Source organism: Suillus clintonianus (genome assembly GCF_016758775.1).
Source record: "Suillus clintonianus strain FC179 chromosome Unknown DEU56scaffold_112, whole genome shotgun sequence".
Taxonomy (NCBI): Eukaryota; Fungi; Basidiomycota; class Agaricomycetes; order Boletales; family Suillaceae; genus Suillus; species Suillus clintonianus.
The window spans coordinates 90701-118167 of NW_024539336.1; the positions used below are offsets into that span (position 1 = coordinate 90701).

Consider the following 27467-nt stretch of genomic DNA (forward strand, 5'->3'; position numbering starts at 1 on the left):
CTCCCGTGAACAGATCAACTACGTACATGATATCCGCGCAGCAGCACCACTGTACGGCTGGATGGCCGAGTGGTCTAAGGCGCTAGAATCAGGATCTAGTCCGAAAGGGCGCGTGTTCGAATCACGCTCCAGTCATAAAATTTTGCTCTGTCTTTGTTTTTGCCTCCTGCTCAACTTAAGTTGTTTTCCCACCTCCAGGACCAGAACCTGATCATGTGAGCTTGTAAAATGAGCTGATTGGATAGGTAGACATATGGTACTCACTACTTATCACGCGCCTTGCACCTACATAGTGACACTGATATTGTATGCGGTCCCAAGTGGCTGGGGATAGCTGGGCATTAGTAAAGTTCCTGCCCTTATCAAAGATACATATGACAGAAATGCCGCGGAGCTTGGCCAGGCTTGGCCCTGGATCGGTCCGGCACTTCATACTACCTAGTAGGACGTTTGTGTGAACTAGCTCATCGTGGATGCGCCCGCACTGCATCTTCTTAGTGATAAGAGGGATATATAAATGAGGTAAGGTCTAGCTTCTTTCTGAACGTCTTTGCTCGCATGTCGACCAGTGAAGTTCTCCCCCAAGGTGCAGGCTATGGCGTCGGTGAGTTCATTCCCGTTTCCCTTATAACAACACTGATCTCTAGTAACATTGTTAGTCGTCGGTAAGACACGTTGCAACATATCTTCTACCATTTGCTGAAGATATCCAGGGATCGGACTGTTCTTCAGTGCTTTCATGGTGGGTTTGACTGCTATACAGGCACGCTACACAGGTGTCTCTCCCAAAGATTCCGAGGAGTTTTCGTCTGCTTCACGTTCAGTGAAGCCTGGGCTTATTGCCTCAGGCATTGTCTCTGCTTGGACGTGGGCAGCAACGCTAGTATGTCCATGTTCAGCATCCATATCCACATGTGGCTTACCGGGCGATATCACTTAGCTCCAATCTAGTGCAGTTGCCTATAGATATGGCATTTCGGGGCCTTGGTGGTATGCAGCAGGTGCGACCGTACAGGTCCTCTTGTTCGCGCAGCTTGCTGCGAAGCTAAAGCTCAATGCTCCTTATGCACATACCTGGCTTGAGATTGTTGGAGCGCGGTGGGGAACTACAGCGCATCTTGTTTTCATGGCTTTCGGTCTTGCAACAAACTTGATCGTATCGTCAATGCTTGTTTTGGGTGGTTCAGCCACTGTGACGAGTTTGACTGGAATGAGCACGATTGCTGCGTGTTTCCTCATTCCACTGGGTGTTTCCATTTATGTTGTCGTTGGCGGAATGCGTTCCACACTACTTTGCGATTAGTAAGTGAATTGTCGTCTATGGCGTGTTCCCTGACCCATGCTATTATTTTCAGCACACATACAACCGTCCTCTTCGCCATCATCTTGACGTTTGTGTTCACCGTATACGCAACCTCGGGCGATATTGGCTCCATCAGACACATGCACTATCTACTGGGCGAGGTATCCCAGATCACACCCGTGGCCGGTAATGCTGGGGGCTCGTACCTAACTCTCCGCTCCAAAAACGGCCTCATCTTTGGTGTTATCAACCTCATTGGCAACTTCGCAACTGTCTTCCAGGACCAGGCATATTGGCAGCGCGCCATTGCCAGCAGACCTTCCACGACCGTCAAGGCATACCTTATTGGTGGCTTGGCTTGGTGAGTTGGCGTGTCTTTACAGACATGTATCTTTCTGATTCAAGCGTAGGTTTGCTATTCCGTTTGCATTCTCAACGACGCTTGGGCTTGCTGCAGTGGCTTTTTCTGCGGTACCCGCCGCCAACTCTTCGTCACAAGATCCTTTATCAAGCAGTTTTATTCCGATGCTTGCGCCGCTCTCGCAAAATGCCATCTCAGAGGGTCTTCCAGCCTCGCTAGCTGCTGCGACGTTGCTCGGGCAATCGGGCGCAGCTGCGCTTCTTATCGTTCTCTTCCTGGCTGTGACGAGTGCCACGAGTGCAGAGCTCATTGCAGTCTCTTCTATTTTGACTTACGATGTCTATGTGGTATGTTCTTACCCAGCATTCAGCGCTAAAATCGCTCACTGTTGATTATAGAGATATATTAATCCGAAGGCTACGGAGCAACAAATTTTGCGTATGAGCCATGCAGGGGTATACATTCTTCATGCAAGCAAATACAATCCTGGTTAACTGTCATGAGCAGGTTGTCATCTTTGCACTTGTAATGGGTCTCGCCGGTGTTATTTTCTACTACATCGGAGTGTCCATGGGTTGGCTTTATGTTAGTGTCTGTATCCATCCATGCTACGCATTGTGTCTGATATGGTTTACAGACGTTTATGGGTGTCATACTCGGCTCTGCTGTCTGCCCAATTGCCCTTTGCATTACCTGGAAAAAAGCTAGTAAAGTGGGCTGCATCGCCGGTTCGCTCGTTGGTTTTGCCGCAGGTGTTGTTGCCTGGCTGGTCACCACGTCTGCGCTTAACGAAAAAGTCATCAATGTCACCGTACGTCTCTTATTTTTCCATCGTTTCGTTTTTGACCTTGCTGCATGATCAGACGAGCGGAGGTCAGATGACCGCTAACTTCAATACTGATGTGTAGCTAAACTGACCCATTAATAGGCAACTACGAAATGCTCGCAGGAAACCTTGCGTCAATCGGTGTCGGTGCTATTATCTCAACTGCCGCTTCGCTTATCGTGCGCAAATTGTTTCATCTCTTGAGATCAGAGATCACGAGCTGATGAATCCTGCAGTGGCCAGATGACTATGATTTTGCTTCGACTCGTGCAATTAATAACCACGGTGCTGCTGTTCCTAGTAGAAAAGTCAGCGACGAACTAGAGGAGCCAGAGGATGAGAAGAAAGGTCCGGATGTGTCAGTGTCATCCGTGACGAACGAAGCGCAAGTCGATCCCGAGCTGGATCCAGTCAGCCTAGATAAGGCATTCAAGTTCGCCGCCAGAGCGTCAGTAGCACTTGTTCGTATTTTAATTTTTCCTCATAACTGCTCAGCTGCTGAGGCTGCTCGCTCTACAGACTCTGGTACTGATGATACTTATCCCTCTCCCCCTCTTTTTCGCCCAGACGGTCTATAGCGTTACTGGCTTTTCGGTTTGGGTGATAGTCGGTATTATTTGGACATTCTTGTCGGCGTTCGCAGTCGTGATATACCCCCTGTGGGAGAGCAGAGCTGCGCTTCGGCTCATTTCGAGAGGAGTGATCATGGTAAGTGTGATATTTACTTCTTAGAGCTCATCTGATGTTGTGCAGGATATTTTCTCTCCTGGGAGTGGTAAATTTGTTGCCCCATCTTCAACGAGAGAGCCTGGCGAATGAAGATCCGTGATAGCTTTTTGGGAAAGTCTCCTTTGTCTGTCCTCGCAGAGTCATGTACGATATTGGCAGACAGTACATAAAGTTTACAAAGCAATTCACAATGCCATGACTTGAGTTAATGGTGTTTGACAAAAAATAAAGTAAACAACCACTGCACTGGTTCGATCCCCTCAAGTGAAGTGATTAAGCAAACAGTGTATTTCCACAATTTCATTTCGTAGAACACTTTCGCGGGATGCATTGAATTATGTTAGGGTTGTGTTACCTGGCCTCAGGCCCGCAAGCATTGGCCCAGAGGCCGATGAGATGGGGCTCGGACCTGGCCTGTGTGTCTTGTAGGCCCCAGCTTAAGTTTCATAATCTCAGAAGCGAAAGATTCCACTCTATGCGATACAATCAATTACTTTTACTAGCGCCAGTGATGAGCGGAGGTCAACGCAGTGTATGAACTTGTGGTCTAGCCTAATGGATGACAGGAGCATCCACCTGCGTTTCCAATTTTCTATGGGCTATTCAATATTAATAGTGTTGGATGTGGTTTGATCGGGAAAGACAATCAGTGGTCCACCCAAAGCGCCCAAGCGCACACCATACTCTCTTCAAGCACAATGGGAGTCATGTTCGTAGCCACAATTCGGAATTGCTCACATCACAAAAATCCACCGGAACTTGGGTATAAGTACTGGTCATCGAGGGACTCAAACCTCAAACTCATCCTTCATCTCTGTAATCTCGGTGAGCACACCGAATCAAAAACTCAGCGAACTAAAACTGACCAGATCCCATAGCTATCTTTCAATATGTCTGCTCCGCTTGCGTACTATAATGTTGAGGTCATCTCTCGTTCTGACTCAGGCTGGGTGGTCTACATCCCAACTGGTCCTGGTATCGGGAACACATACGAGATCCTTGGAGACACGGATACCTACACCGTAGACATCAGGCACGACCAGCCAGAAGATGCAATGCGCCAAAGTGTCATTGTAGGAAGAGTTGCTGTAGATCAGCTGTCCCGGCTTGAGATGACTCTCACAAATGTCCATATCAAGCGTCACGACCACGAATGGCAGCCAAAGAACTGGGTGTGGGATGTTCTCTGCAATCTCCGAGACAACGATTTTGAGGTCGCCCAGAAACTTGGACTTCAGGAGCTTGAAACGAAGATGACAGAGTTGCTCTACGCGCAGTGGAGGAAACAAGCTGTATTTTTGGGGGGCAGAGGTCTGGTGTTCGAGGATTTCGCGAGTGGTTGACAACATTCGATATTGCTGCAGCTCACCGTGGGAGGAGCACTTACCGTAGAGTTTGGAAATATTTTCATTCTGGATTTGTACCATTATTAGTATCATAGTCGTCCTGATCGCAAGTGACCTTCTCCGTATAAATAGACAGCTTTGCTCGTCCCTGTCGGTCTGGCAGACAGACTTAAGAAAGGCGATGAAATGATCGTCTGGCAAAACAAGTCACACTTTCCCCGAAACCAAGGGATTGCTAGTGCTTCCAACCCCTTTTCATCAGGAGACAAAGGTATTTTGATCCCGTGTGTGGAAACCCCTGGAAGTTGAGAGGGTGAGTAAACGTATCCCTGGATCTCGCTATAAAAACAGCTGCGAACTGAGAATTTTAAGTCGTCATCAACTTGGTAGTAGTAAAATAAAGGGAACGTGACACGCAGTCACGTTACTGTGACACACATACATGGCGTCGATTAAGATTTGCCAGCTTCTGCGGGATCAAACATTTCGTCCTTACAATATATGTAGACGTAGCGTCGTAGACATTCACCCGTTCAATCTATAGTTTGCACCGACCTGGGGGATATCGGAGAAAAGCCAACCTGGGCCCCAGTGCTCATCACAGCTCGCCTTTAAACAAGGTTCATGATTCCACCAGTAAACTCTACGTAGGCATGGGTGTTGTGTAACGTGCCAACCAAAAGGTATATAATACAGTGATGAGGTACAGGTACAATGAAGAGACGCATATGATCTACCTTGCTCGTCCCTTATTCAAAACATGAAAGCATATGATAGCAACTTTAGGCAAACTCCCCGTATATGAGTATACCATCCCAAACACAGGTCGTCAGCACTACTCCGTGACACGGCGGCAGACAACTGCCGCAGAAGATCTCAGAGCTTTGAGATGCAAGTTGACCTGATGCCACGCCCTCCTGGGGTCAACGACTTGGTCGACACGGGGGAGCATGGAGAAAATGATGCAAGCGACAGCCCTAGCATCTACTACGTCAGAGTTGCCCACCCGTAATGTTTGCAGGGAGGTATGTTGAAGTGACTCGGTTGTAGGATCGATATCGATATTTACGGCATCGATGGATACTTGCAGGGTATGCAAGTGGGGGCAGAAACGAAGCGCTGCAAATAATGCGCGGAATGTAACAATAGGTTGACAGAAATGCGGGTGACCCATAAGTTCCAGGGAGTGGATGTGCGGCCAACTCAACATGGCTTCCATAAGAAGGTCATTGTCAAGGTAAATGGAGTGATGAACACGGAGCCGCAGGGTTTGCAGCTGCGTGAAACACAGAAACTGTTTGATTGCTGTCAAAGGCATGCCCAACTGCTTGTCATCCTTTGACACCATAACGGAGTTGATTTCAATGTGTCTGAGGGTCGGGCATGCTTTACACCGTGACAGTGCAGAACAAAGCTGCTCGGCTTCTGCCCAAGCCAAAACGGAGACATGCATTGTGAACCTTTGTAGTGAGGGGAATTCTGAGTATCGTATCACTGTGGTAATATCCGCAGCAGTTTTGACGCTGAAAGAAAGCGCCGTGAGATTGAGGAAAGGTGCGAAATCGTGACTATCCCAGTTCAATGGGGAAAGAAATTGTCCCCGAATGGCTACTGTAAAAAGGGTAGGAATGTTGGAGAGGTGTTTCCATGCTGCCCAATCGAGTGGTGCACATGACAGATTTACAAGCCGCTTGCACGAACGGACTGTGTCAGAAACCAGGGACAGCTCATCTGCTGTGTTGCGAAAAGACTGGTCGATGAATAAGTCCTCTAAGGCAGGACAACGGGCTACGATAGATTTTATATTCGAATAAACGGTTGATACTGACAAACAGAACAGCGCAGGGGAACGGAGGAACTGCACATGTCTGGTATTCGTATCTCGAACCGTCCAGGATAACGACCGCAATCCCGGGAACAAGGATGTATCGACAGCCTGGAGGACTGCCACGAGGAGGGGGAAATGAATGTCGGTGTGTATACGCAATACGCGCACTCGGGCAGCATGACGCAAAAACTGACGGGCCTCGTGCTCGGATAATGGTTCAATGGCCTGATGACAGAAGTCCTGGGTTGAGATGTCTGGTGAGCGTTGAAAACGGAATGAGCTTGTACTATAAGTATGTACTGACCTGAGCGCCGCTTACGATTGGATATAACCTCGGTACACACCCAAGTAATGGTGTTATCCCATTTAACTCAGACCAAAGCAAATCCATTGCGGGCTCATGGAAGGTCTTGCATGTCCTGGCAAGTGCTGCGAGGGATTTCTGTGTCAGAAGTGCTGCATGTGCTATTTGCACCGACAATGATTCCCCGCCCAAAGGCCCCGAGATTTGGTACAAATGAGAGAATATCCCCAAGAGAACTTCGAAGACAAATAGAGCTGGATGCATTAGTAGGTGACAGTTCCAGAAAAAGATCCAGGAACCGAACCAACCAAAAACGTCACAAAGTCACGTGAGCGGTGCGGCATTTTTTTCCAGTGAAGGCTGGACTTGTCACTTGGGTGCTTGGCTTGCTCGTCGCTACGCGTATTGTCCTCATAGTGTTGTTATATTTGCCTCAACAGTGTTAGAGTCATGAGCCACTGAGAGTATATCGAGTCCTCTAAATTAAATTATGCTAAGCCCTACTTTTACATCTAATATGCATGATAGTACATAGATACAAAATCGGCCCTGAACTACAAGTATTAGAGTGTTTTGCTAGGACTAGAGCCTGAGGGGTTGAGGCACCCCACTCTACCTCCTTCATCGTTTTTGGAACTATCAGGCGCAGGCTGCGCAGGAGTTCATCTCGTGCTGCTCGAACGACGGTGGCGAAGTCCAACATACACAATCCTCAAACGTCGTACTGACATGTATGCAGTTCTCGTTGGCATGCATATCCCAAATGCTGATGATAAGACGGGGCATGATAATAAATGGCGCGGTATCCTTGAACAACAGTACGAGATTCCTCGCCACCGCCTATGCGTGCCTGCGTTAGAGTTGACCTCTCTAGAATCATGGGATATTATACCTGAAGGCCGGTCCACAATACCACGATGACAATTTGACATGCCAAATTTCTAGCGGGATTTAATGAATACTGTTAGAAAACCCGACAGACGAAGGAGAGCTTACATGACGAAATACATGATGTGATGTCGGACGATCATTACTACATAGATACTAGGCCTAATTTTGAGCTCCTTCCGTTCTTTTAGGTGTTTCCCGAGGGCGACGATTGCGAGAATAACTAGCAAAACATCATAGCATAGGATGGGGATGGAAGCATATATCGCAGGCATGGGCCCTATGTGGAATGTAGCCGTGCAGTACTTGATGTTCGGAGTTATTATAATTTCGTCCGCTATGCAACCAGACGTCAGCGTACATAAAATTCGATCCAATTAGAAATTCACTTGAGACCGCTGAGGGTCGACTCCATAAAAAAATATCCATCGCTATATAGAGCGCGATAACAGGTAAGAATAGCCCCAGGAGAACATAAAGGATGGGCTTGGATTGGTTGTATAGGGCGTAAAGACGCCAGATGAGAAGGACTGCAGACGCACAATTAGTACGTGTAAAGATGCAAAATGTATGACTGACCCTCCGCCAAGCAAAAATATAAAGACCAACCCCATTGCATTATCAGAAAAATAATATGGCCTATTTCAATTTCATGGTAAGCAAAGGCAGTCTCAGTTGAATACGATATACTCACAACTAAATAAGAGGTAAGCAGCAGATCAGGCTTAACTGTAAAACGAACTTCTAACGTACGGCTGAATCTGGATCAACCTAACACTCAAAAGAAAGAATCGATACACTCACTGCTGCAGGTATATAAAATAGACCTCCCCCTAGTGCTAGTCAGGAAATGATGGCTCAGTTGGCATCACGTCACGTACAGCAGGCGAAAGTACTATGGTTCAGTGTCAACATGCAATGAACCATCTAAAAGACACGACCACACATACATTGCAAGGAAAAGCCCAAAATATCGAACCTGACATAGCAATAAAAATGGGAAACTGTGAAGTACTTTGGTAAGGCGGGACTCACAACGAGGTATAGATATGTCATCGCTGTCCACTGTCTTTCCTAGATATTCAGTCAGTTTCTGAAGCTTGATATTATTGGGGTTGAACTCTAACCCAAACAAACTTGACCTGCGATAACATGGTCGTGAGTACTGGACGAAGATAAGACGAGCTCCTCGTTACCTCTTTCTCGAACTGAAGTACTAGATGATATTACGCTCAGCCGCAGTGCAAGGTTCAATAAAGTTACTGACTGTATTCATAGGTCACCAGGGTAATCATTACAACTGGAAACGATGAAGTCCAGCACAATGGTTCGTTAACAGCAGGGCTGACGAACCAGATATATTGTTATTCCAGTCAAGATAGTAGACATCTTTTTCTAGTTCCGACATGAAACTGTGCAGATCAAATGGCGAATTCAAAGAGTGGGCGGTGGGCAGCTGATCACCAACGCACAATACTTATAAGGCACAGAATCTCTTGTCAGGGCTGTAGTATCCTCATGGAAATTTATACGATATCGTGCCAAGCTTGCGATGCCGTACTTCCTTTTGGTGTCACGAATCGCTGTCCTCGATAACTCGCTCCTAACGAAAAGGTCGTAATAATAGCGTCGATTATCACACGACTGCCAAGGGTCTTCGGTGGCTGTTGCTTCTTGAGCTAGTCTAACCGTCCTGCTAAGGTAGTAAGGGCAGTGCTTACATACCTCGAATCCCAATATATGATGGAAAACATCAAATGGAGTCCCGCCACCGTCCATCTAACCTTGGCTAGCAAGGGTATGATCCAATACCGAGCCTCGAACTAAGCGAAGCGATTTCAGGCGTTTGAATGTTGACGTCCGTACGGCAAAGTGATCCTTGGCCAGACATGGTCCGTGACGCTGTCTGTGAGGAAGACAACCGTAAACAGCGAAGTACCCGACGGCCTGCCACAATGTGGGAATGGAGAGCAGGGGCGACGGGAGCGGCACTAGGGAGATTCTGGTGTTTTTCGCTGTGCGGCAAGTACTGTAAGGTATTCTGGGGCTGCGTACTGTTGTCAAAGATATATTAGAGGGGAAATGATGGCTCATACTTTATTCGAAAGGTCCGTTGGGATCAGCAAGTATTTTGAGGCGCCGAAACAGACGACGACTGGTGAAAAGGGTGTGTGTGAGTTTGGCATGAGAAACTTGTGAGTAATTCAAGTTGTGTGACTGACCAATTTTTGATCTGCGGTGCCGGTCCATCACTGTCCAAATCTAGATTGGTATTACCTTCCTCTGAGTTGAGAAGGTATGGTTTAACTGGGCTGGGGGGTTCGGAACGAGAACTAGCATGCAATTGTGAGTTTAGTAGTAGCCTAATAATGAAATTTTTGTCTTGGCTTACCGTTTAACTCCAAAAGGTTTGGGTGTTCCAACATGTAGTCTCTGTAGCCTTGCCAAAACTTTAGTACCGAAGCTCACGAGGACAGCATTGGACAAAACCAAAGCTGCGTATATACCGCTGTAACAACCAATATAAAGAGTGTCGTGTCTGGAAAAGGACGGGCTTACTAGAGCTGCTTGTTGGTGGTCGCATATGACAGGTCAGAGGAGGCGATCCTGATTGCTGCTGTGATTTGAGTTGCGCAAGTCCAGTTTACGAAATCTAGCCCCACGCAATCAGATGAGACTATTGAAAAAATGAATTAGTCTTACCGACCCCTGTGATAAATTCTATGGCATTGGAATCTGTGGATATCAGGACTGGATGCATATCACATCGAAATGTGGTTGTAATTCTCGTTACAACCAACCAACCACAACAGAAAATTGCGACATCGTGGAGCAGCAAGTGGGTAAGTCCAGTAGTATAGCTAGATTTGGTGGAGTCAAGTGTGAAACGGCGACGGCATCAAGGACATACACCACCGGAAGTAGGCGCTGCTGACGCGAGTGCTGCCATCGCCAACCCGATGCACATGATAAAAGGACAAGAGTTTGCCCACTGCGCGGTGGAAAAGTGAGATGTTTACAAAACAGTAATCCTCACACATGACGGAAGCTTACCCAAAAAACCACGGCGAAAGGCCCGCCATTCGGTATGGCATAAAAGAGCACGGAGCTAAATGAATTTGTGTCGGTAAAGAAGCGATATCAAATATAGTGACAGCTTACATTATAGAAAGAACCACTCCTATAGAGGTGAATGCAGGTCCAAACACTGTACAGCTGTTGGGTTGTATCACATATACAAAAGAGTCTGACATCAGGCTCACCTCTAGCGGAGAAAATTCCCTGTAAAGCTTCTGCTTGTATCCTAGCTTTGCGAGAGCCGTCTCATGCGCGCTTTGCTGCGGGTGCAACTTCGAAATCGCAGAGGCTCTCATGGTCATATCGAAGCGGGCGATTTCGATTGAGCCTGAGCCACGTCACGCGTATCAAAAGAGATTAACAGCCAACCGGGAATTACCCTCAGTATCCACATCACGACCGAGAAGCCCTGAATGATGTATGCGGCAGAATCAGATATTCAGAATAGAACCTCGCCTGCGATCCAAGCGGAAATTGAACCAAGTGACAACAGGTGATGACTGTTTGTCCCAACTGACGGTCCGGACCCAGCATCTGGTTTGGGTGGTTAATCTGGGACCTGGGTCGAACAACCGAACACCGGCGAGGAGGCTGGGGAGCTAGGCCAGGTCATCCAAACACGGGTTCCGTGCTGGACAGGTAAGAGCAGCCTCGTCGTTACATGTACTACGCCTCTGCTGTCAGTAAACTCAGTACACCTGGTTCTAAACTTTTTCGCGTGCTCCCGTCGCCCGAGTCCTTGCGCAGCTTACAGAGTCGTAGCTGTATTTTTCAGCAGCCTGTGATCGAACAACAGTGAAATACGACATCTCCAGTTCTCGAGTCGTGTTTAATGCGTTCCGTACTATGACTGAGTTAAGGTCAAGAGTTGGGGGATGAATATATAGTAGAAAGCAAAGCGCGTGCTTCTTGGGCTAGTCTGATCGGAGTCGTGTCAAAATCACGTGGATAACGGCCCTGACGGAAGCACTCTGCCAGTGAGACTACTATTATTGTTGGTGACTTATAGTTTTTGCTATGGCCATCGGTATCAACTCCAAATCAACTCAGCATTTTGCGGTATTAAGGCCACACTGCCACAGTGCACGAGTGCTTTGGGATGGTCTTACTTTGTGGCCGATGTCACGGGCGTATGACATCCAACAAAAGTTTTAGGGCTTTGGAACAATTAGGTCTCCCGGGAGAGAGACCTGCAATAATGCTTAGGCCTTGCACCGACCTTAGGCGGCATGTTGTTCATCTCAGACAGGCTAGTGGCCCAACCACGCCCATGAGTATAAAAGAGGTCAGTAGCCATAAGGCATCAATCAGTACTGTTTTCAAGTCTAGAATCGCTCTACTCCCCAGCTACTCCTCCCTTTCAAGCTTTAAAGTCTCCCTATATCGGACACATGGCACCACGTGCATTTCCTCTTCTTCGCGCGCCTACGGAACCACTAGACGCCAGCACTCTCGACTGGAAGTTCAGAAGGCAACTTCTTGAAGGTGCCGACCCCGCCGATGACCCTCGTCACCGTGCGGACGGCATTGTCGTCAATCATCCACGTAATTTGGCATACATTCGTGAACCAACTGAGGCGGATGCGGATGTTGAGAAAATAGACTGGAACGATTCCCTCAAGCACTATCTTCAGGACTCGTGGTTTCCGGCATATTTTTTCGGGCCTCAGGTCAAGCTGAATTTTGTCTGGCCCCATTACCCGGAGCTACAGGTCGCACCTGGAACGCGAATGCTTCGCACCATTTCGCGAATTATGCCGTACCGTATTCATGGCGCTGCATGCGAATGTGAGTCTTAACGCATTTTTCGGTTGTTGATTAAACCTAACAGTATTGGTAGACCTTCAGCGGCAGAAAGATAAGAAACTCCAAGTCGCGAAGTACTTCGGTGACCTCACCTTGCCTTCTATTGATTTTATACGGCGCGACGAGGAAGTTATGCTTATGCAAGATGTCAATTCTGTCATTGACATCACGAAACTCCTCCTAGCGTTTCCGTTGCTGACGATTGCGAGGTGTTTGCACATCTTGCATGATATACCCAAAGGAGAAGATGGGGATACTTATCGAAATTTCCTCCAGTTCAGACGCTCACCCAGAATGTGCCCCGTGAAGGATAACATTTTCGATATCATTTCTCTTGTACGCATCTTTTTTTCCCCTTCTCAACTCGCTCTAAATAGCGGTTTGTTCATCACAGCCCAGCCCTCATCCCGGCCGCACGAGCATGATCATCCTCGTCATCCCTCCCTGGGCCCTTAATAATATAGACTTCATCAGTTTCATCAACACAGGAGCGGTGCGAGCATTGTCCCTACATCTGAAACAATTCCTCTTACTCCTTATGCATGCTTTTAGGTGACCCCTGGAACCCTCGATGGGATTTCCACCGCCAAACCTGCCAGCTCGTCAAATGTTATGTGGGCTTTGGTGAGCCTTTGCTAACACCCCTCTATGTGCACCATCGTCTGACACGACATGAAGTTATGGGACATTTGCTCCAAGCAAAAATGCCAATATTTTGCCGTCACCACGTATGAATTCTGGGCATTTGGAAACTTCAGTTCTGGTCCGTCATTCTCCCTTTCGGCTTCGTTCATCAGCTGACTGCTTGATGCTTCATAAGATATGCAAACTGCGTATATCTCTGACCTCTTCAGAGCTGCGGTTCACCCACATGACGCAGATGTCCAGCAGGATAAGCTTCCCACTCCGGCGATACCTGAGACCCTGTTATTTTGGATGGCGGCTTGTGTAGGTGCTGGAGGCATTTTGTGGACACCCTGTAAGGCCAAGGTCACTTCCTGATGGCCTTCATATTGTACATAGCATCATGAGGCCAAGATCACTTCCTGATGGCCTTCATATTGTACATAGCATCATGATATCTAAATTTATGTATCTTTCCGCACTCTCGTCGAACATTGCTGGCAATGATGAAATTTGAAATTTATTCAAAGACCACCCACGGGAGCCCACGGGTTGTTGATGATCAGCTACGTGGCACTGACTGCAATGTAACATCACATCTTTGTATTCCGGAGCCGTCTGCACAGCTTATATATAAAGACGAGGCCCAGTGACAAGCTATTCAGGGCTAGTGGATTTCCAACACACTCTTGATTCTTGATTATGCATCAGTGAGTTTCAGAATATTCCTTCAAATGCGGGTCCGAGGTAGTGGTACCTGCGCACTTCATAAGGGCAGTGGTATCACATCAATTGCAAGCTGTAGGTGTCTATAATGTCACCAAAGATATCCCTCATCTCAGTCACGAGTCTGCCTGACGGTCCGCAAGAGGGATCAGATCAGCGTGCTCATCGCAGTCTGATATGATGGTTGTAGCATGCTTTGGTCGCTGAGCAAACTCGGCGCCCGAGTAGTCGTTAATGATATATCGTGCACGTGTTCTGAAGCTTGTCGGCGAGAAGAACAGCGAGAGAACTGCAAGCTATGTTTAGCCTGTGCAAGGCTATTTAAAACCGACTCCCGTGCAGCTCTTGGAGGCGAGCAAGCGGGGTGTACCTGGTTATTCATGCGTTGTTATGTGCGATGCGCAAGCCAAGCCGCGTCCACATTCTGTCAGATTTGATGTTGAATTAGTAACGGTGGGACCTGCAAAGCAAAACTAGCTGAATTAATCCTATAGATCGATTACACATACCGTTAAAATGTTTTCATGAAGTCCTGCAGTCAAACTGGATCGAAAATGAGCAAGTGCACCTGCCTAGGAGCATAGCAGCACCATGTAAGTTCATGGGAATTGTCACTGCATGCAGACAAGGTGCAGAATCGCCGTGCGTGACGCAAAAGTTTAACCTGAAACAGAATTAAACGCGTTGACTTCTAAATGACGCCGGGGACCCGAGAGACGTCGCAGCCTGGCTGCCTTTGAGCAAAGACATCGTTCAGGATATTCATGATGTGGCACCATGAATACCTAAGGAACTACTAATAGGATACCACATCAGACATCCGGACTAAAAATGATCCAGAGGAGCGGAAATTGAGGTGATGATGCCGAAGAGATCAGGTGTCCGGGGACCGGGGCACGGGACCATGAAAAAAACGGAGCAGAATAAACAATCGCCACCAAGAAGCCCTTGTAAAGGTCACCTCACCCATTCCACACACCCACCCTCACACTCTTTTTCGCTTTTCGTTTTCCGCATTCTCGGTTCGCTCGTATCTATATTCTGTCTTTCAAACCTTTCGTTAACCTTATAGTACGACCACTTGAAGATGATCTCACCCGTTGCTTGGCTAGCCTTCGGGCTGGCAGCATCTTCCAACCTGGCTGCTGCCCAGCAGGCAGGTTCTATTGTTCAGGTCGGTAATACGCAAGTCAGCGCCATGATGGTATGAAACTGTTTGCCTTGTTGTTTTGTTCTGCACTGAGTGCTTGCACCCGAAGATGTTCCTTGGCAACGAAGAAAAGGTCTACATCCTCGACAAAACAGAGGGCAATGCTGCTCAAATAGACGGCCACCCTGCTTGGGGTGCCGTATGGTACGCGCACTCGCATTCATTTGACACTAGCCCGCTTATTCTTTTTGCGTTCAGGGATGTGAATACTCACTCTGCCCAGCCAATGGAGGTTTTGACCAATACCTTCTGTGCTTCTGGTATGCACCTACCAAATGGCTCATATGCAACGTTCGGTGGCAACAGTGCCATTGGCCCGCTTGGTGCAACTGGCAGTGTTGGTTCGGGTTCATACGATGCAACCTATCAAGATTACGACGGAAGAAAGGCTATCCGTATCCTCAATCCTTGCACGAGCGCCGATGACATGTCGAGTGCTCAATGTCAATGGTTTGATAACGTTACCGTTCTGGCCATGCAGAAGCAGCGGTGGTACTCTGCCGCTGAGTCTCTTGGTGACGGTTCTATTGCATTGATCGGCGGCTTCGTCAGTGGTGGTTACATCAACCGGAATACCCCTAATACGGACCCAGCGTACGAGGGCGGTGCTGCTGAACCAACGTATGAGTTTTACCCTTCGAAAGGAGCCGCGACTGTCATGAACTTCATGATCACCACTTCGGGTCTCAACTCCTACGCGCATACTTACCTCATGCCTTCTGGTAACATGCTCGTCCAGGCCAACATCTCTACCAGTATGTCTTATCATTATTTTCTCGCTCTTGTCGATTTTCTTACGTCTACCATCAGTCCTCTGGAATCCCAGCACCAACGTCGAGACCACTCTTCCCGACATGCCAGGCGGTGTCGCTCGTGTTTACCCTGCTTCTGGCGCCGTCGCCATGCTCCCTCTTACTCCCGCCAACAACTACACTCCCACCGTCATCTTTTGTGGTGGCACTGACATGCCTGACGAGTATTGGGGTAACTATTCATACCCCAACTATAACACCTGGACCTACCCTGCTTCCAAGGACTGCCAGCGCATCACCCCAGAACCCACAGATGGCACTTCTCCTGTTTATATTCAAGACGATAACATGCTCGAGGGTCGCACCATGGGCCAATTCATCATCCTTCCAGACGGTACTCTCTTGGTTCTCAATGGTGCCGTCAACGGTACTGCTGGCTACGCTCAGGCTACTGGCCAGACCGCTTCCTATGGCCTCATGCCCTACGGCGAGTCGTTGGCCTCTGGCCCCGTCGGAACACCTGCCATCTACAACCCGAATTTGCCCGCAGGCAGCCGCTGGTCGAACGCCGGCCTGGGTTCCACGAACATCGCACGTCTGTACCACTCCAGTGCCATTCTCATGCCTGATGCTTCCGTCATGATTGCCGGATCCAACCCTAACATTGATGTCAACCTCACTACCGTTTTCCCCACAACTTACACCGCAGAGATATTCTATCCACCCTACTTCAGCGCCAGTGTACGCCCAACTTACTCTGGCGCACCGCAAACCCTCTCTTACGGTGGTAGCTCCTTCGACCTCACCGTTCCTTCGACCGCGTACAGTGGTTCAGGTAACGCTGCTGCTGCAAACACAACCGTAGTTCTGGCCCGTGGCGGTTTCACCACCCACGCCATGAACATGGGCCAGAGGCATCTGCAGCTCAACAGCACGTACACCGTCAACAGTGATAATTCAATTACCCTTCACGTGGCTCAAGTTCCCCCAAACCCTAATATCTTCACTCCCGGACCTGCTCTCATGTTCGTCGTGATCAACGGTATTCCCAGCAACGGGACCATGGTTATTGTCGGCAACGGTCAAGTCGGGACGCAACCCACGCAGGCCGCTAGTGTTCTCCCTGCTTCCATTCCGAATTCCTCTGCTCAAGGCTCAGGCTCGGGCAGCAGCGGTAAAACAAACAACGCGTCGGGAAGCACTCACACCGGCACAATCGTCGGTGCTGTGATTGGAGCAATTGCAGTTATTGGTATTCTCGGTGCGCTCTTTGGTATTTTTGTGGCTCGCCGTCGGCGCGCCGCCAGTCGTCAACACCCTGCGGCTGCGTATGCCATGAAAACCACGGGCGACGGGTATGGCGGCGGCGCGTCTCGCGGAGGAGCCACCGGTGATCGAGCACGTCATTCTGACTCGAGTGCATTTGTCCCGTTGCAACAGGATAATTCTAGCAACGCGTGGAACGCGAGCAGTGCCAACCTGCATTCACCGTATCGGGACACGTATATGAGAGAGGGGGCAGATTACGATCCTTATAATCCGGAAGGAGGGGTGCAACATAGTAGTGGACAGCGGATATGATCACGGACAGGATAATAGAAACGCACGGACAGCCACTTGTTGTGTGGAATATCTCACTTTTTTCATCTTGTTTTTTTCATCTTGTTGCTCATCCATTAATAGCTACAACTGTCGCATGCGTTCATGTTGGAGCTCTCTATATTGTCCTGTGTGCTTCAACGTATTGTCTGTCATTTCTGGGGCCTTTGGGTGTTTTTGGACTTTTGTCATATTAGAGCCATGTATGTGTCTGCGCTCTGTTGTCATTCATTTATATTGCTACTCACCGACGAGTTTGCCGTCGAACACGTGCATCCAATGTGGCTCTCCGCACGAGATACTGACCGCGGATGTCCCTGAAAACTGACGTTCTTTGAGGGCGTATATGTGGCCTTGCGGTCAAAAACGACTCGGTCAGATTCTCGTTGGCCGAGACGAACCTGCTGAAAAAAAACAGAAGTCCAGGTTAAAAAACCTAGGGCGCAAGCCAGAAGCCTAATCAAACTTGATTTCGTGGCGAAGTGTGGCGCGGCCGAACCTGTGGTAAGTATCGGAGGTGCTCGTAGGCTCTCGTTGTTACCCGCTCACTGGCTGACACAAACCTGCTGAGACACCTACTCACAACAAGGGGGGAAAGCTTATGCAGGGTGAGTACCGACACAAACAAGTCTAACGATATAAGCAAACTGGCTTTCGCTAAAACACCGAGTCGCAAACCTACGGTATCGAACTACCCCAGTAAGTACTACTGCAACTCAATTTTGTTCTGATGTGACACATGTATGATCACGCGAGCAGCGCTGCTGACGCCCAAAACTGACAAAAATAGAGGCCTCGAGGTCGAAGCATCCATACGTATGGCATGAGTGTATGTATTGAGCACCTCGAAATTCGGCCCCGGTTGGGGAATGAGAAGCTCATGGCCGAACTTGGCTTAGAAGGTGGGTTGTCAAAGTTTTCCCTAGGCAGACTGACAAATAGAAGGACGCCGGTTGTTCAGAACTTGCGTTGACGCATCTTTGTTATAGGCTAGACTGGGAGCCTCGGCTGTCGACAACTGCGAGGAAGTTGCGCACAGCCAACCGTATCGTATCCACTCTGCCGTAGCTGCGTCAGTGAAGGAACGTTCAAAATGCCCTCTCCTCATTCGGCCCCCCCGTAATACCCTCGTCGGCATATGTCGGAATTAAGAGGTCGTACGATCTCAACTTTCATGTTATTCTGAATCTCTAGGTATGTCTTACCACCTTATTTGTACGCCACCTCCGACATCCCGCATCGTGACAATGCAAATGCTAATTAACATCTCGCCAGGTACTAGTCTACCCATGCCCATAAGGAATGACCAAGTAAGATAGACGATGTAAATTCAGACAAGTTGTTCCTTTCGTCCCTTCTTTTTATCATACTCAATACCTGGACAAACGACCCTGCTCCGCCCTGATCGGTCCCCCAACACGAGGCAACATTTACCTACTTGAGGACGATGTGGACCATACCCGCCGGCCATCATAACCCCTATCGATTCCGAGTAACGTTCGCCAAGACTCGCGTGGAGTCGTGGGGATGTTATGCGCCAGACATGTGAGGATTTTCCATAATCCAATTCGCTTATGCCCCGTTCACTTCCGTCGTTCCGTCACCAGTGATACCATCCAAGTTATCCGACCGACGGCTCTTGACGGAAGTACAAGGTATTAAATCTTGTTTGCACAGCCTGATGTAGCTGATGGGCGCGTATCAGTGAATCAAACACTTTCATCTCAGTGGCTATGAATCTATCCTGCGCCCCAGAAACCGATGCCAAACTTTGATATAATCACCTTTACAGCTTGCAAGTCTCAGAATGCTTCGTTGGGGAAAGATTAGGATTACTTGAAGGCCTTTCATCACTAGCCGCCGAGCCGGCTAGAAGATTGCAAAACCTTTCAACCAAAGATGGATAAATGTCGCAAGAAAGATGTCATTCGTTTATCGGATGCGGCACGACTTGTTTGGCAAGAGCTTCTGAACCAACTTAACCAACGTGTTTATCTTGGTGTTATTGCACGCTGGTTAAGCGGGTGCAGTCTAACTCACGCTAACCCATGACCGCCTATCATACCAATCCGTACGTGCCTATCTCCTTCCACATACATAAGTGATTTCGCTACTCACCGCATTCGATCAGATTTCTCGGAAATTGAAGAAGCGTGACAGTTTGTCCTCATGGCCTGTCAACACTTCCCGCGAAAGATGCTCAACGGAGCTGTTCGCTCATCATGATTCAGATCGGTGCTTCGTTTTGATCCTATCAAGAAACATAGCAATCACTTGACGGTTTCCGTTTTCCGGACGACTAAGCGCTCTGAGAAGATGCTCAAGTGGGTGAGTAGGTAGATACGACACCACTCCCACAAGGACCTTTGTCTCACAACAACCGCCTACGCCCACAACTGCCATCGTGCCTCGTGCCCACGGATCCATTAACTAATCGACCAGATCGGAGATATGTGGAATCGGGGTTGAAACTTGATGTCGATCAAACAGTTTGCATCATTTGGATTACAAGAAGATTACAAGGCGCAGTAGGATATTTATACCGGGCCGTTCACCGACTGGAATGGTTTTTAGGGACTAACGGTACATCACTAAGAGGCCAGGGCCTTGTCCATCCCCTCACGATCAGTCATGCTCTCCTACCTCCAAATTCTGTATTCTTTCACGAGCGACGATATCACGACCACCATTATTCCGATTGTGTGTATTTGCTCTTTCGCCGTTCTGTTACCATATACTCATGAGATCAGACACTATTCGCAGTTGTGGCTGGGCCGCTCTGCAATATCCAACGTTTCTTCCACGTTGTCTTCTGGATATGGCTCCATCTACTCCACTTTAATGTCGCCAACCAAATAATCGACCCTCAGGAGGATGGGAAGAACAAGTCTTCCCGACCTCTACCTGCAGGACTAATAAGCCTCGAAGACGCTGTTATACTGCGATGGGCTCTCATCCCCATATGTCTCGCCATCTCCGCATATTACAGCATCCAAGTTTTTGGCTTGAGCTTCGTGTTGACGCTGTTCATATTATTCTATAATGAGCTCAAGGCTCACGAGCACTGGATATCGAAGAACTTTATAACGGCAGTGGGTTATGCTTGCTTCGAAATAGGCTCCACTCTAATTGCAGGTTGGTTATCGAGCGTCCTATCTCTGAACTCTTTGCTGATCTATAACTTGGAACAGGCAAAGATATGTCACGCTTAGAACCAACCGCGATTTCGGCGATTGTCTTGAGCCTTGCTGTGTTCACGAGCACATTGCACGCTCAGGATTTCAAGGACGTAGAGGGGGACCGTCTGATAGGCAGACGAACATTGCCCATAGCATTCCCCAATCTTGCGAGGATGTCTATGATGGTAGCCCTTCCTCTGTGGTCCATCTGCCTGTCTCGTGTATGGGAAATGGACACACTCTGCACGCTTGTATTCACAGGATATGCAGCGATGGTGGGGTTCAGATTCATGACCTGCAAAACATCACAGGCAGCACGAATGTCTTGCAAACTGTATAGTGTAAGTGAGGTTCTCTGACTGGCACGCGGCTATCCTGATGTGAGGTTATAGCTATGGTTTTCTGTCGCACATCTTCTCCCTGCCTATTGGCGGTATTTCCACGAAGCACAGGCTTATTCCTTTTGATCGTCATGAACAATGCGGTGCGATTGTTACGGCCGAAATGTCGGCCATGTGAATAGTGTATCACATCGTTGTAGTTTTTGGAGGTTGTAGTTGTAATTTGTAGTAGTATGACCAAAAGGGTGTATTTCTTTTTTCTTTCATCAATACTTGATAGGCAATGTCGTGTGAGGGGACATGCTAAGTCGGCCGGTATCAACCACAGCGTCGGTGCGAAACCCTGGGTCGCTTGACGATATGATAACCGCATTCATATTAATATGACAGGATAACGGGAGTATCTCCAAACTTCAATATCCTCACCTGGGGCTCAGGCACCTTCGGAAAGCTGTGAATGTCAGTGGTTGCCCCTTGTCAGGGGAACTAACTTAGAATGGGCAGTGCCACACACCGGTGTGGAGATAAATGTTCGAGTTTAGCTGCCGTGACTAAGTATAGTCGTTGATAGCCGATATATGAAACAGTGAGCTGATGCACAGCACAGTGCAGATTTGCAGGCTGCAGCTATCTGGAGCTACCCATTATACTGCTTTGTGATACTGGAAGGCAATCAAAGGCGAAATGAATGAAAGAGACAAAACGAACAAGAGTTAACACTTGGGGAAGTCCTTCCTGATTTGGAATTGGAGGGGCGCTTGTGAGTAGGGTGCTTTTCTGCACCAGACCTGACTGATAATCCGTACGGTAAGTCTGAACGGTAACAGACAGTGACTAGCTAATATTTACTTCGGAGCTTGCAGCGAGAGTCTGCTAGGTCTGGTGACTTATTGAAAAAAAGACATCATCGCTCGAAAGTAGACTTTGTCTAATCAATCTTGTCGAACGTGGCGCTACGGTGGGCCACTGAAAATTCATTGTCTGGCTCTTTCAAATCTCACAATTTCATTCTGCATCGCGTTCCAACGTATAAAGCGTGCTTTTGATTGTCTTTTCTCTCACCGCAGCTGTACCCGCCAAACTAACACTCTGCAATGGACTGGGACGTAGGACCATCACCTTCCCAATTCTCCTCTTCATCCCAATGGGCGCGCGCCAGCAACCGGCCTGCATCTCCCGACAACGATGAGGTCGGTTACGTTTCATGGGTGCCATCCCAGCCCGACCATCCTGTCCTCCGGAAACTCATGCACATGGCAGAGAGCGAAAAGGAGAAAAAGCGAGAACAAAAACGTGCGTGCTCTCTGATATCAGACGTTCGAGGTGTTTTTGATTTGCATCTGTTCTCTTTGCAGCCCGGTCGGATGCACCAAGTACCAGCACCAGCACGCCTGTCCCTTACCGCACTGCATCCCTCCCCGTTTTTGCTACACCGTCAACGAGCACACTCCCATCTACATCTGTATCTAATTCGTCAAGGAAACTACACCCAAGGATAAAACCTATCTCAAAGAAAGTGCCCCCGTCCCGTGCATATTCAGCGACTGCACCTGTGAAGGACAATAATGTCTCTCCCGATCCAGAGCGAGCCGCAGGATACCTTCATATAATACTCAATGGCACTGCGAAGATGGACGAGAATTCGAGGCTAAAGCAAGTTGCGAAGGCGGAGGCAGAAAAGAAGGCGGCGGGTGGCACATCAGGAGATATCGCGACACGGAGAAACACCTATACTTCTTCGTCTGGGTCGAGGTTCACATCTGTCACATCGACTGCAAGACCTTTAACGAAGACCTCTAGTTTCTCGTCTGCTTCTTCTTCTGCACCTCCGCTAAGAAGTGCACTCACTAGATCATTGAGCTCTGCAACTATCAAGCCTGCAGTCAAGCTTTCTAGAGAAAATGTCACCTACGAGGACACCCAGATGATGGTAGACTCAGACCGAGATACGGATCCCGAAGGAAGCACTTTCACTGATTCCCTAGGTGACTTTGCTCCAGACGAGTCTTTCTCGATGCACGTGGATGACGTCGTACTGCCCCCCAAGCGCGCGATGGGGAGGGCATCCAGCATCGCTGCTGTCCCCTCTACCAGTCGCCCTACGGCTTCTTCCTCAAACTCCGGGTTTGCGCCTTCCTCCAAAGCTCTCGCAACTACATCCACATCCTCATCTACAGCATTTTCAGAGAAGATACCCCAGTCAAGAGATGTGCGCCCTCCTGTGGCACCCCCAACAACTCAACGAGGTCCCCCACCGCTGGGGATGCGCCGGCAACACAACCTCCCCAATTCCGGGTTTCCTTTGTCTCAATCGCGCTACACCACCACACAATCGCCGTATGCTGCATCGCAAGCAAAGGGACAAAAACCAGTGACACTTCCGCCCTTCAAGCCTCCGCTGCTCAAGAAACCCAACCCGAAATACGTTCTTGCACCAAAGCAGGTAGTCCAGACTCCCGAGAGCCCGCCAACTTCGACGCCCGAGCTGGATAAGGACGATAGTAACGATGATGGTGATGTGGAAGATACAGGCGGTGCGGCGGGTGCGGATTCGTCGTTTGATGTGTCTTTTGATGTGGATGCAGATGCCCTGGAGGCGACCATGCGGCAGTATGATTAGTGCGTGGACGATGCGTTTTCAGGCTGGGGAAGATACGAGATGGGTGCATGCTAGGTGACTACTATGTTTCCGATCCGTCATTGATAATCCATCTACGTATATTTACATGTACATTCGCCAGCATATAATACTCACTGCCTCACAATATTAATTAGAGGTGTTTGTTACTTGAGCAGCTATATGCCACGATGAAATATGAAGTACGATTGTTCCTACCGGCCCCAGTTCTGCACTGCCCTCAGCCGCGAACTTCCGACCGTAAATCCGTAGAAAGCACCAACTCAAATAGAAGTCAATAAATCCCAGAAGGCTCAGCAACGAGTCAGATAAGAATCTTCGAACAGGATCGGCGTTTCCCTATATCAAAACCTATTTCCGACCCGGGCAACTAGTCTTGTGTTTGCTAAGGGTAGCTGTCTGCGAGAATGTCTTCCCGCAGTCGCAGGGGTACACAATCATCATATGGATCGCTTCCACATGCCTCGAGAGACCATCTTTGTTGAGTATCCTACCACAATGATTCCATTTGCACTCGACGCGCGATTCGTTTGGGCCTTGAATTCCGTGAACTTCACGAAGGTGAGAAGAGATGTTGTGGCCATGAATCAAGTCATTGCAATGTAACCCATCAGAATCACCCCACATACACTGAAACGTCTCTGAGAGAAAATGGCCGCTCTGCGAGGGCCGGTTAGTTGTAGTGATCCACGGTCAGAAGATTGTTAACTTACACGCCCGGGTGTAGTGGAGGACCCAGAGATTTCACCGCTTAAGTAGTTGTATTTGTAAGAGAAACGTGATACGGAATGTGCAGGAGTACTCGAGGTGGAAGTGGAGGCGGAGGCGGAGGCGGAGAACTTATCCACCATCGTAGTCAAAGTTTTCAGTTCATGATCAGGGTGGGGTGATGGACTGTCGGGTGGTTGTTCTACTATATCCGAGTCACTAGAACTGCCGGGCGGAGAAGCTCCAGGAAAATCATCCTGCGCATCATCCGGAGGATCGTCAGGAGGTCTACTACAAGAGTCTTGAAGCTCGTGTAAGTGGATAAACGGCAAAGCACCACGAAGTATGCAGCATTACCTGGGGCGGAAAACCTATGTATGACAAAGTCAAGCACTTCTTGTGCTGAAGGTCGAAGCTCGGGTTCGAATAAAAGACATTTTTGGATGAAGTCCCAATCCAAGTCTACTATGGCAGGATGACCATCGGGGCGTTGCGGTCCACGACCTTGCGACATCGTAATGATGATGAGTGCATCCCCCCGGATCTCGGACCAAGGCAGTCGACCCGAGAGAACCTGTTCAGTCCGTCCTCAGATGAATATCTTGTGTCAAACTAACAACTCACTTGAAGCATTATGCAACCAAAAGAGTAGATATCAGCTTTTTCTAACGGCACTGGCAACTCATGGGCATTCTCTGATAGAACGAGTTCTGGTGCTGCATAGCGGATTGCACCTGGGCGTACAGATGATATAGCCAAGTGCGACTGGCCGAGAAGGGGCTGGACAATAGTAGAGAGACCAAAATCAATCAGCCTTGCGTGGCCTCTCTTGTCGATTAGTATATTTGCCTGCAGGTTTGTTATTTCTCAAGAATAAGCCACCTCAGAAGGGCATAGCTTACCCCTGTTATATCCCCATGCATCACAGACTCCGAGTGCACTGCACCAAAGGTGGGCTAGTATTCGAACATCCTAAGAAGGAAGATGGAAACTGACAGTAGCAAAGTCCAGCGCTGACATCCTCTAGCTTTCAATATTAAATGAGTCTTCAAAGACGAAAGGATACAGACGAGAGTTTCGCTCACCATACGCGAACGGTCCAGGACTGTTAAATTGTCGTGGTTAAATGTCAGGTAGGCATTCAGCGTGCCGTTTGGCATCCATGGAGATACCAAGCAGCGCAACTCTGACATTGGTCCAAATCCTGTCGCTATACCCAACAACGGTACAATGTTATTATGGCGTAGAATCCTCAGAATGCCAATTTCTCGGCTAATATTCTGGATCATTCAAGTAGCATGGGTGGTCACGGTACAACTTGTTATCACAGTGCGATCGCTCACCCTGTTGATCTTCTCCAAACCATCCCTCTCTGAAACCCTGAAGGCCTTGACCGCAACCTTATCGATCGCTGGGGTCAGCCGATTGCATGGTAAATGTATCCAACACGAACTTACGAGTGCTGAAATACCATCTGTATTGTAATTGCACTTCCAAACATCACCAAATCCACCTGCGCTAACGCGGTCCATGGTTGTTCGAGTAATGAAAGGCGTTAAGTCCTCTGGCAAGTCCTCTGGCCTGCAGTACGGTGAAGAAGTTCAGTAAAGCAACACCGAACACAATGCGCTCATACCTCGGATCGTCGTTTTCCATGCCTTCTCAATAAGCTTCGTAAGTGGCCGCAGTGGCGGTCACAAATGATTGAAGAATGTGGATCGGATTCAGGCAATGTGGCGTATAATACCCATGCTTTGCGAACCCGCAATAAATGGGCGTCTACTCAACTTGCATTACTTGCCAAGTTGTCGCAACGCTCCCCCTCGCTTCTTGATGATTTCGCTGTGCGCAACATTGCGCACTCCCGGTCGAGCGCAAGTGATACCTCATTGGTCGTGACACCTGTACCGTTGGGCTACGGTCGTCCAAGGGCCATTGATAATTTCAAATCCCAGTTCAATCATTTGCATATGTCGGTCCGAAGGTCGAAGCCCCAGGCCTCAGTGCGCGAACTCGGCATCTGGAAGCACCTCGGCAGAATTCGGCCATGTTTCTACTGTTTCTACACGCAGATGTGATACGAACCCACTGTCTTTGTGCCCATTCTCTATTGACGCTGTCAGTCTGTTCTTCAAATTCACTTGCTGTCCTCAAGTGAACAAGACTCTCGCAAAATGGCAGCGGAGCCGCCATCTCCACCAGTCAAGGAAGCCAAAGAAAGGCCAGACGCATCATGGAAAAAGAACGAAGAGCATGTTGTTCCAAAAAATCGCTTGGCGTTGTGTTTTTTTTTTGGCTTGATGTCCAGTGCGGTATCTCGTCTGCTCCTTCTTCTGCACCTCCGCTGGGAAATGCCATTGAGCTCTGTAACTATGAAGCCTACAGTTAAGCTTTCAGTGACAGTGCCGCCTATCCTCAGACCCAGATACGCATCCCGATAGAAGCACTTTCACCAATTCCCTACATGGCTTTGCTCCCGACGAGACTCTCTCTCGATGCACATGGACACATCATATCGCCCCAAAAGTATGGCTTCAGTCTTCCTGCAGCTTCTTCCTCAAATTCTGGGTCTGGGTCTTCCTCTACAGCTCTCGCAACTGCACATCCCATCTTCAGGGAAGATACCTCAGTCAATGTGTGCACCCTTCTATGGCGCCCCCAACAACTCAACGAGGTCCCCCACCACTGGGCATGCGCGGGGAATACAACCTCCTCAATAGCTCCCTTTGTCTTAATCGCGCTACGCCACCACGCAGTCGCTTTGTGCAGCGTCACAAGCGAAGGGACAAAAGCAAGTGACGCTTCAGCCCTTCAAGCTTCTGCTGCTCAGGAAACTCAACCCAAAACCTGTTCCTACACCAAAGCAGGTCGTCAAGACTCCCAAGAGCACGCCAACTTCGATGCCCGAGCTAGACAAGGACGACAGTAACGATGATGGTGATGAAGAGGATAACGGTGCGGCGGGTGCGGCGGGTGCGGATTCGTCGATTGATGTATCTTTTGATGTGGATGCAGATGCCCTGGAGGTGACTATGCGGCAGTATGATTAGTGGGTGGACGTATGCATTTTTCAGGCTGGGAAGATACGAGGTGGGTGTATGCTGTGCTAGGTGACCACTGTGCTTCCGTTCCATCTTTGATAACCCATTTACGTATATTTACATGTACACGCACTAGCCTACAGCTGGTAGTACCTCCTTCATCATATGCCGCACTTGGTA

The 27467-nt window shown here is 48.7% G+C and overlaps 9 protein-coding genes and 1 non-coding gene across 10 annotated transcripts; 6 read left to right on the top strand and 4 right to left on the bottom strand.

Annotated features, from left to right (window-relative positions):
• The first annotated feature begins 55 nt into the window (after window positions 1–55).
• DEU56DRAFT_t100 lies at window positions 56–135 on the top strand. The gene has a single exon. It is a non-coding gene; the product is annotated as a tRNA-Leu (tRNA).
• DEU56DRAFT_831129 (urea transporter) lies at window positions 65–3463 on the top strand. Its single transcript, XM_041354537.1, has 15 exons — window positions 65–205; window positions 263–604; window positions 660–665; window positions 714–883; window positions 941–1302; window positions 1356–1664; window positions 1714–2011; window positions 2063–2119; window positions 2172–2249; window positions 2302–2475; window positions 2528–2537; window positions 2593–2669; window positions 2727–2951; window positions 3010–3198; window positions 3244–3463. The coding sequence occupies exons 2-15, from the start codon at window positions 559–561 to the stop codon at window positions 3307–3309; spliced, it is 2067 nt and encodes a 688-aa protein (XP_041203444.1). The 5' UTR covers window positions 65–205; window positions 263–558; the 3' UTR covers window positions 3310–3463.
• A 1757-nt stretch (window positions 3464–5220) lies between these two features.
• Window positions 5221–6961, bottom strand: DEU56DRAFT_983947 (uncharacterized protein; the record flags this gene model as incomplete). The annotated part of the gene is made up of 2 exons (XM_041359976.1): window positions 5221–6633; window positions 6698–6961. 2 exons carry the CDS (start codon window positions 6959–6961, stop codon window positions 5401–5403), a joined length of 1497 nt encoding a protein of 498 aa, XP_041203445.1. The 3' UTR covers window positions 5221–5400.
• A 146-nt stretch (window positions 6962–7107) lies between these two features.
• Window positions 7108–9151, bottom strand: DEU56DRAFT_67947 (uncharacterized protein). Its single transcript, XM_041347047.1, has 13 exons — window positions 8939–9151; window positions 8853–8885; window positions 8782–8801; window positions 8713–8727; window positions 8621–8659; window positions 8536–8564; window positions 8467–8480; window positions 8386–8418; window positions 8165–8224; window positions 7975–8115; window positions 7694–7922; window positions 7590–7638; window positions 7108–7537 (listed from the first exon to the last, which is right to left on the bottom strand). Exons 1-13 carry the CDS (start codon window positions 8991–8993, stop codon window positions 7337–7339), a joined length of 918 nt encoding a protein of 305 aa, XP_041203446.1. The 5' UTR covers window positions 8994–9151; the 3' UTR covers window positions 7108–7336.
• Window positions 9152–9973: 822 nt separating this feature from the next.
• DEU56DRAFT_745707 (uncharacterized protein) lies at window positions 9974–10959 on the bottom strand (the record flags this gene model as incomplete). Its single annotated transcript, XM_041349167.1, has 6 exons — window positions 9974–10094; window positions 10145–10262; window positions 10380–10446; window positions 10497–10577; window positions 10640–10694; window positions 10793–10959. 6 exons carry the CDS (start codon window positions 10957–10959, stop codon window positions 9974–9976), a joined length of 609 nt encoding a protein of 202 aa, XP_041203447.1.
• Window positions 10960–11624: 665 nt separating this feature from the next.
• Window positions 11625–13595, top strand: DEU56DRAFT_831148 (uncharacterized protein). The gene is made up of 7 exons (XM_041354538.1): window positions 11625–11948; window positions 12011–12451; window positions 12504–12805; window positions 12864–12962; window positions 13022–13093; window positions 13148–13232; window positions 13290–13595. The coding sequence occupies exons 2-7, from the start codon at window positions 12055–12057 to the stop codon at window positions 13469–13471; spliced, it is 1137 nt and encodes a 378-aa protein (XP_041203448.1). The 5' UTR covers window positions 11625–11948; window positions 12011–12054; the 3' UTR covers window positions 13472–13595.
• A 1311-nt stretch (window positions 13596–14906) lies between these two features.
• Window positions 14907–17362, top strand: DEU56DRAFT_745686 (putative copper radical oxidase; the record flags this gene model as incomplete). Its single annotated transcript, XM_041349166.1, has 4 exons — window positions 14907–15023; window positions 15079–15173; window positions 15228–15784; window positions 15840–17362. The coding sequence occupies 4 exons, from the start codon at window positions 14907–14909 to the stop codon at window positions 17360–17362; spliced, it is 2292 nt and encodes a 763-aa protein (XP_041203449.1).
• A 2649-nt stretch (window positions 17363–20011) lies between these two features.
• DEU56DRAFT_917644 (UbiA prenyltransferase family) lies at window positions 20012–21026 on the top strand (the record flags this gene model as incomplete). Its single annotated transcript, XM_041358014.1, has 4 exons — window positions 20012–20080; window positions 20131–20515; window positions 20572–20900; window positions 20952–21026. The coding sequence occupies 4 exons, from the start codon at window positions 20012–20014 to the stop codon at window positions 21024–21026; spliced, it is 858 nt and encodes a 285-aa protein (XP_041203450.1).
• Window positions 21027–22781: 1755 nt separating this feature from the next.
• Window positions 22782–23672, top strand: DEU56DRAFT_831181 (uncharacterized protein). The gene has a single exon (XM_041354539.1). It carries the CDS (start codon window positions 22825–22827, stop codon window positions 23518–23520), a length of 696 nt encoding a protein of 231 aa, XP_041203451.1. The 5' UTR covers window positions 22782–22824; the 3' UTR covers window positions 23521–23672.
• A 570-nt stretch (window positions 23673–24242) lies between these two features.
• DEU56DRAFT_917646 (kinase-like domain-containing protein) lies at window positions 24243–25902 on the bottom strand (the record flags this gene model as incomplete). The annotated part of the gene is made up of 9 exons (XM_041358015.1): window positions 24243–24547; window positions 24604–24820; window positions 24871–25095; window positions 25149–25186; window positions 25243–25273; window positions 25332–25526; window positions 25590–25646; window positions 25704–25827; window positions 25883–25902. The coding sequence occupies 9 exons, from the start codon at window positions 25900–25902 to the stop codon at window positions 24243–24245; spliced, it is 1212 nt and encodes a 403-aa protein (XP_041203452.1).
• Window positions 25903–27467: the final 1565 nt, after the last annotated feature.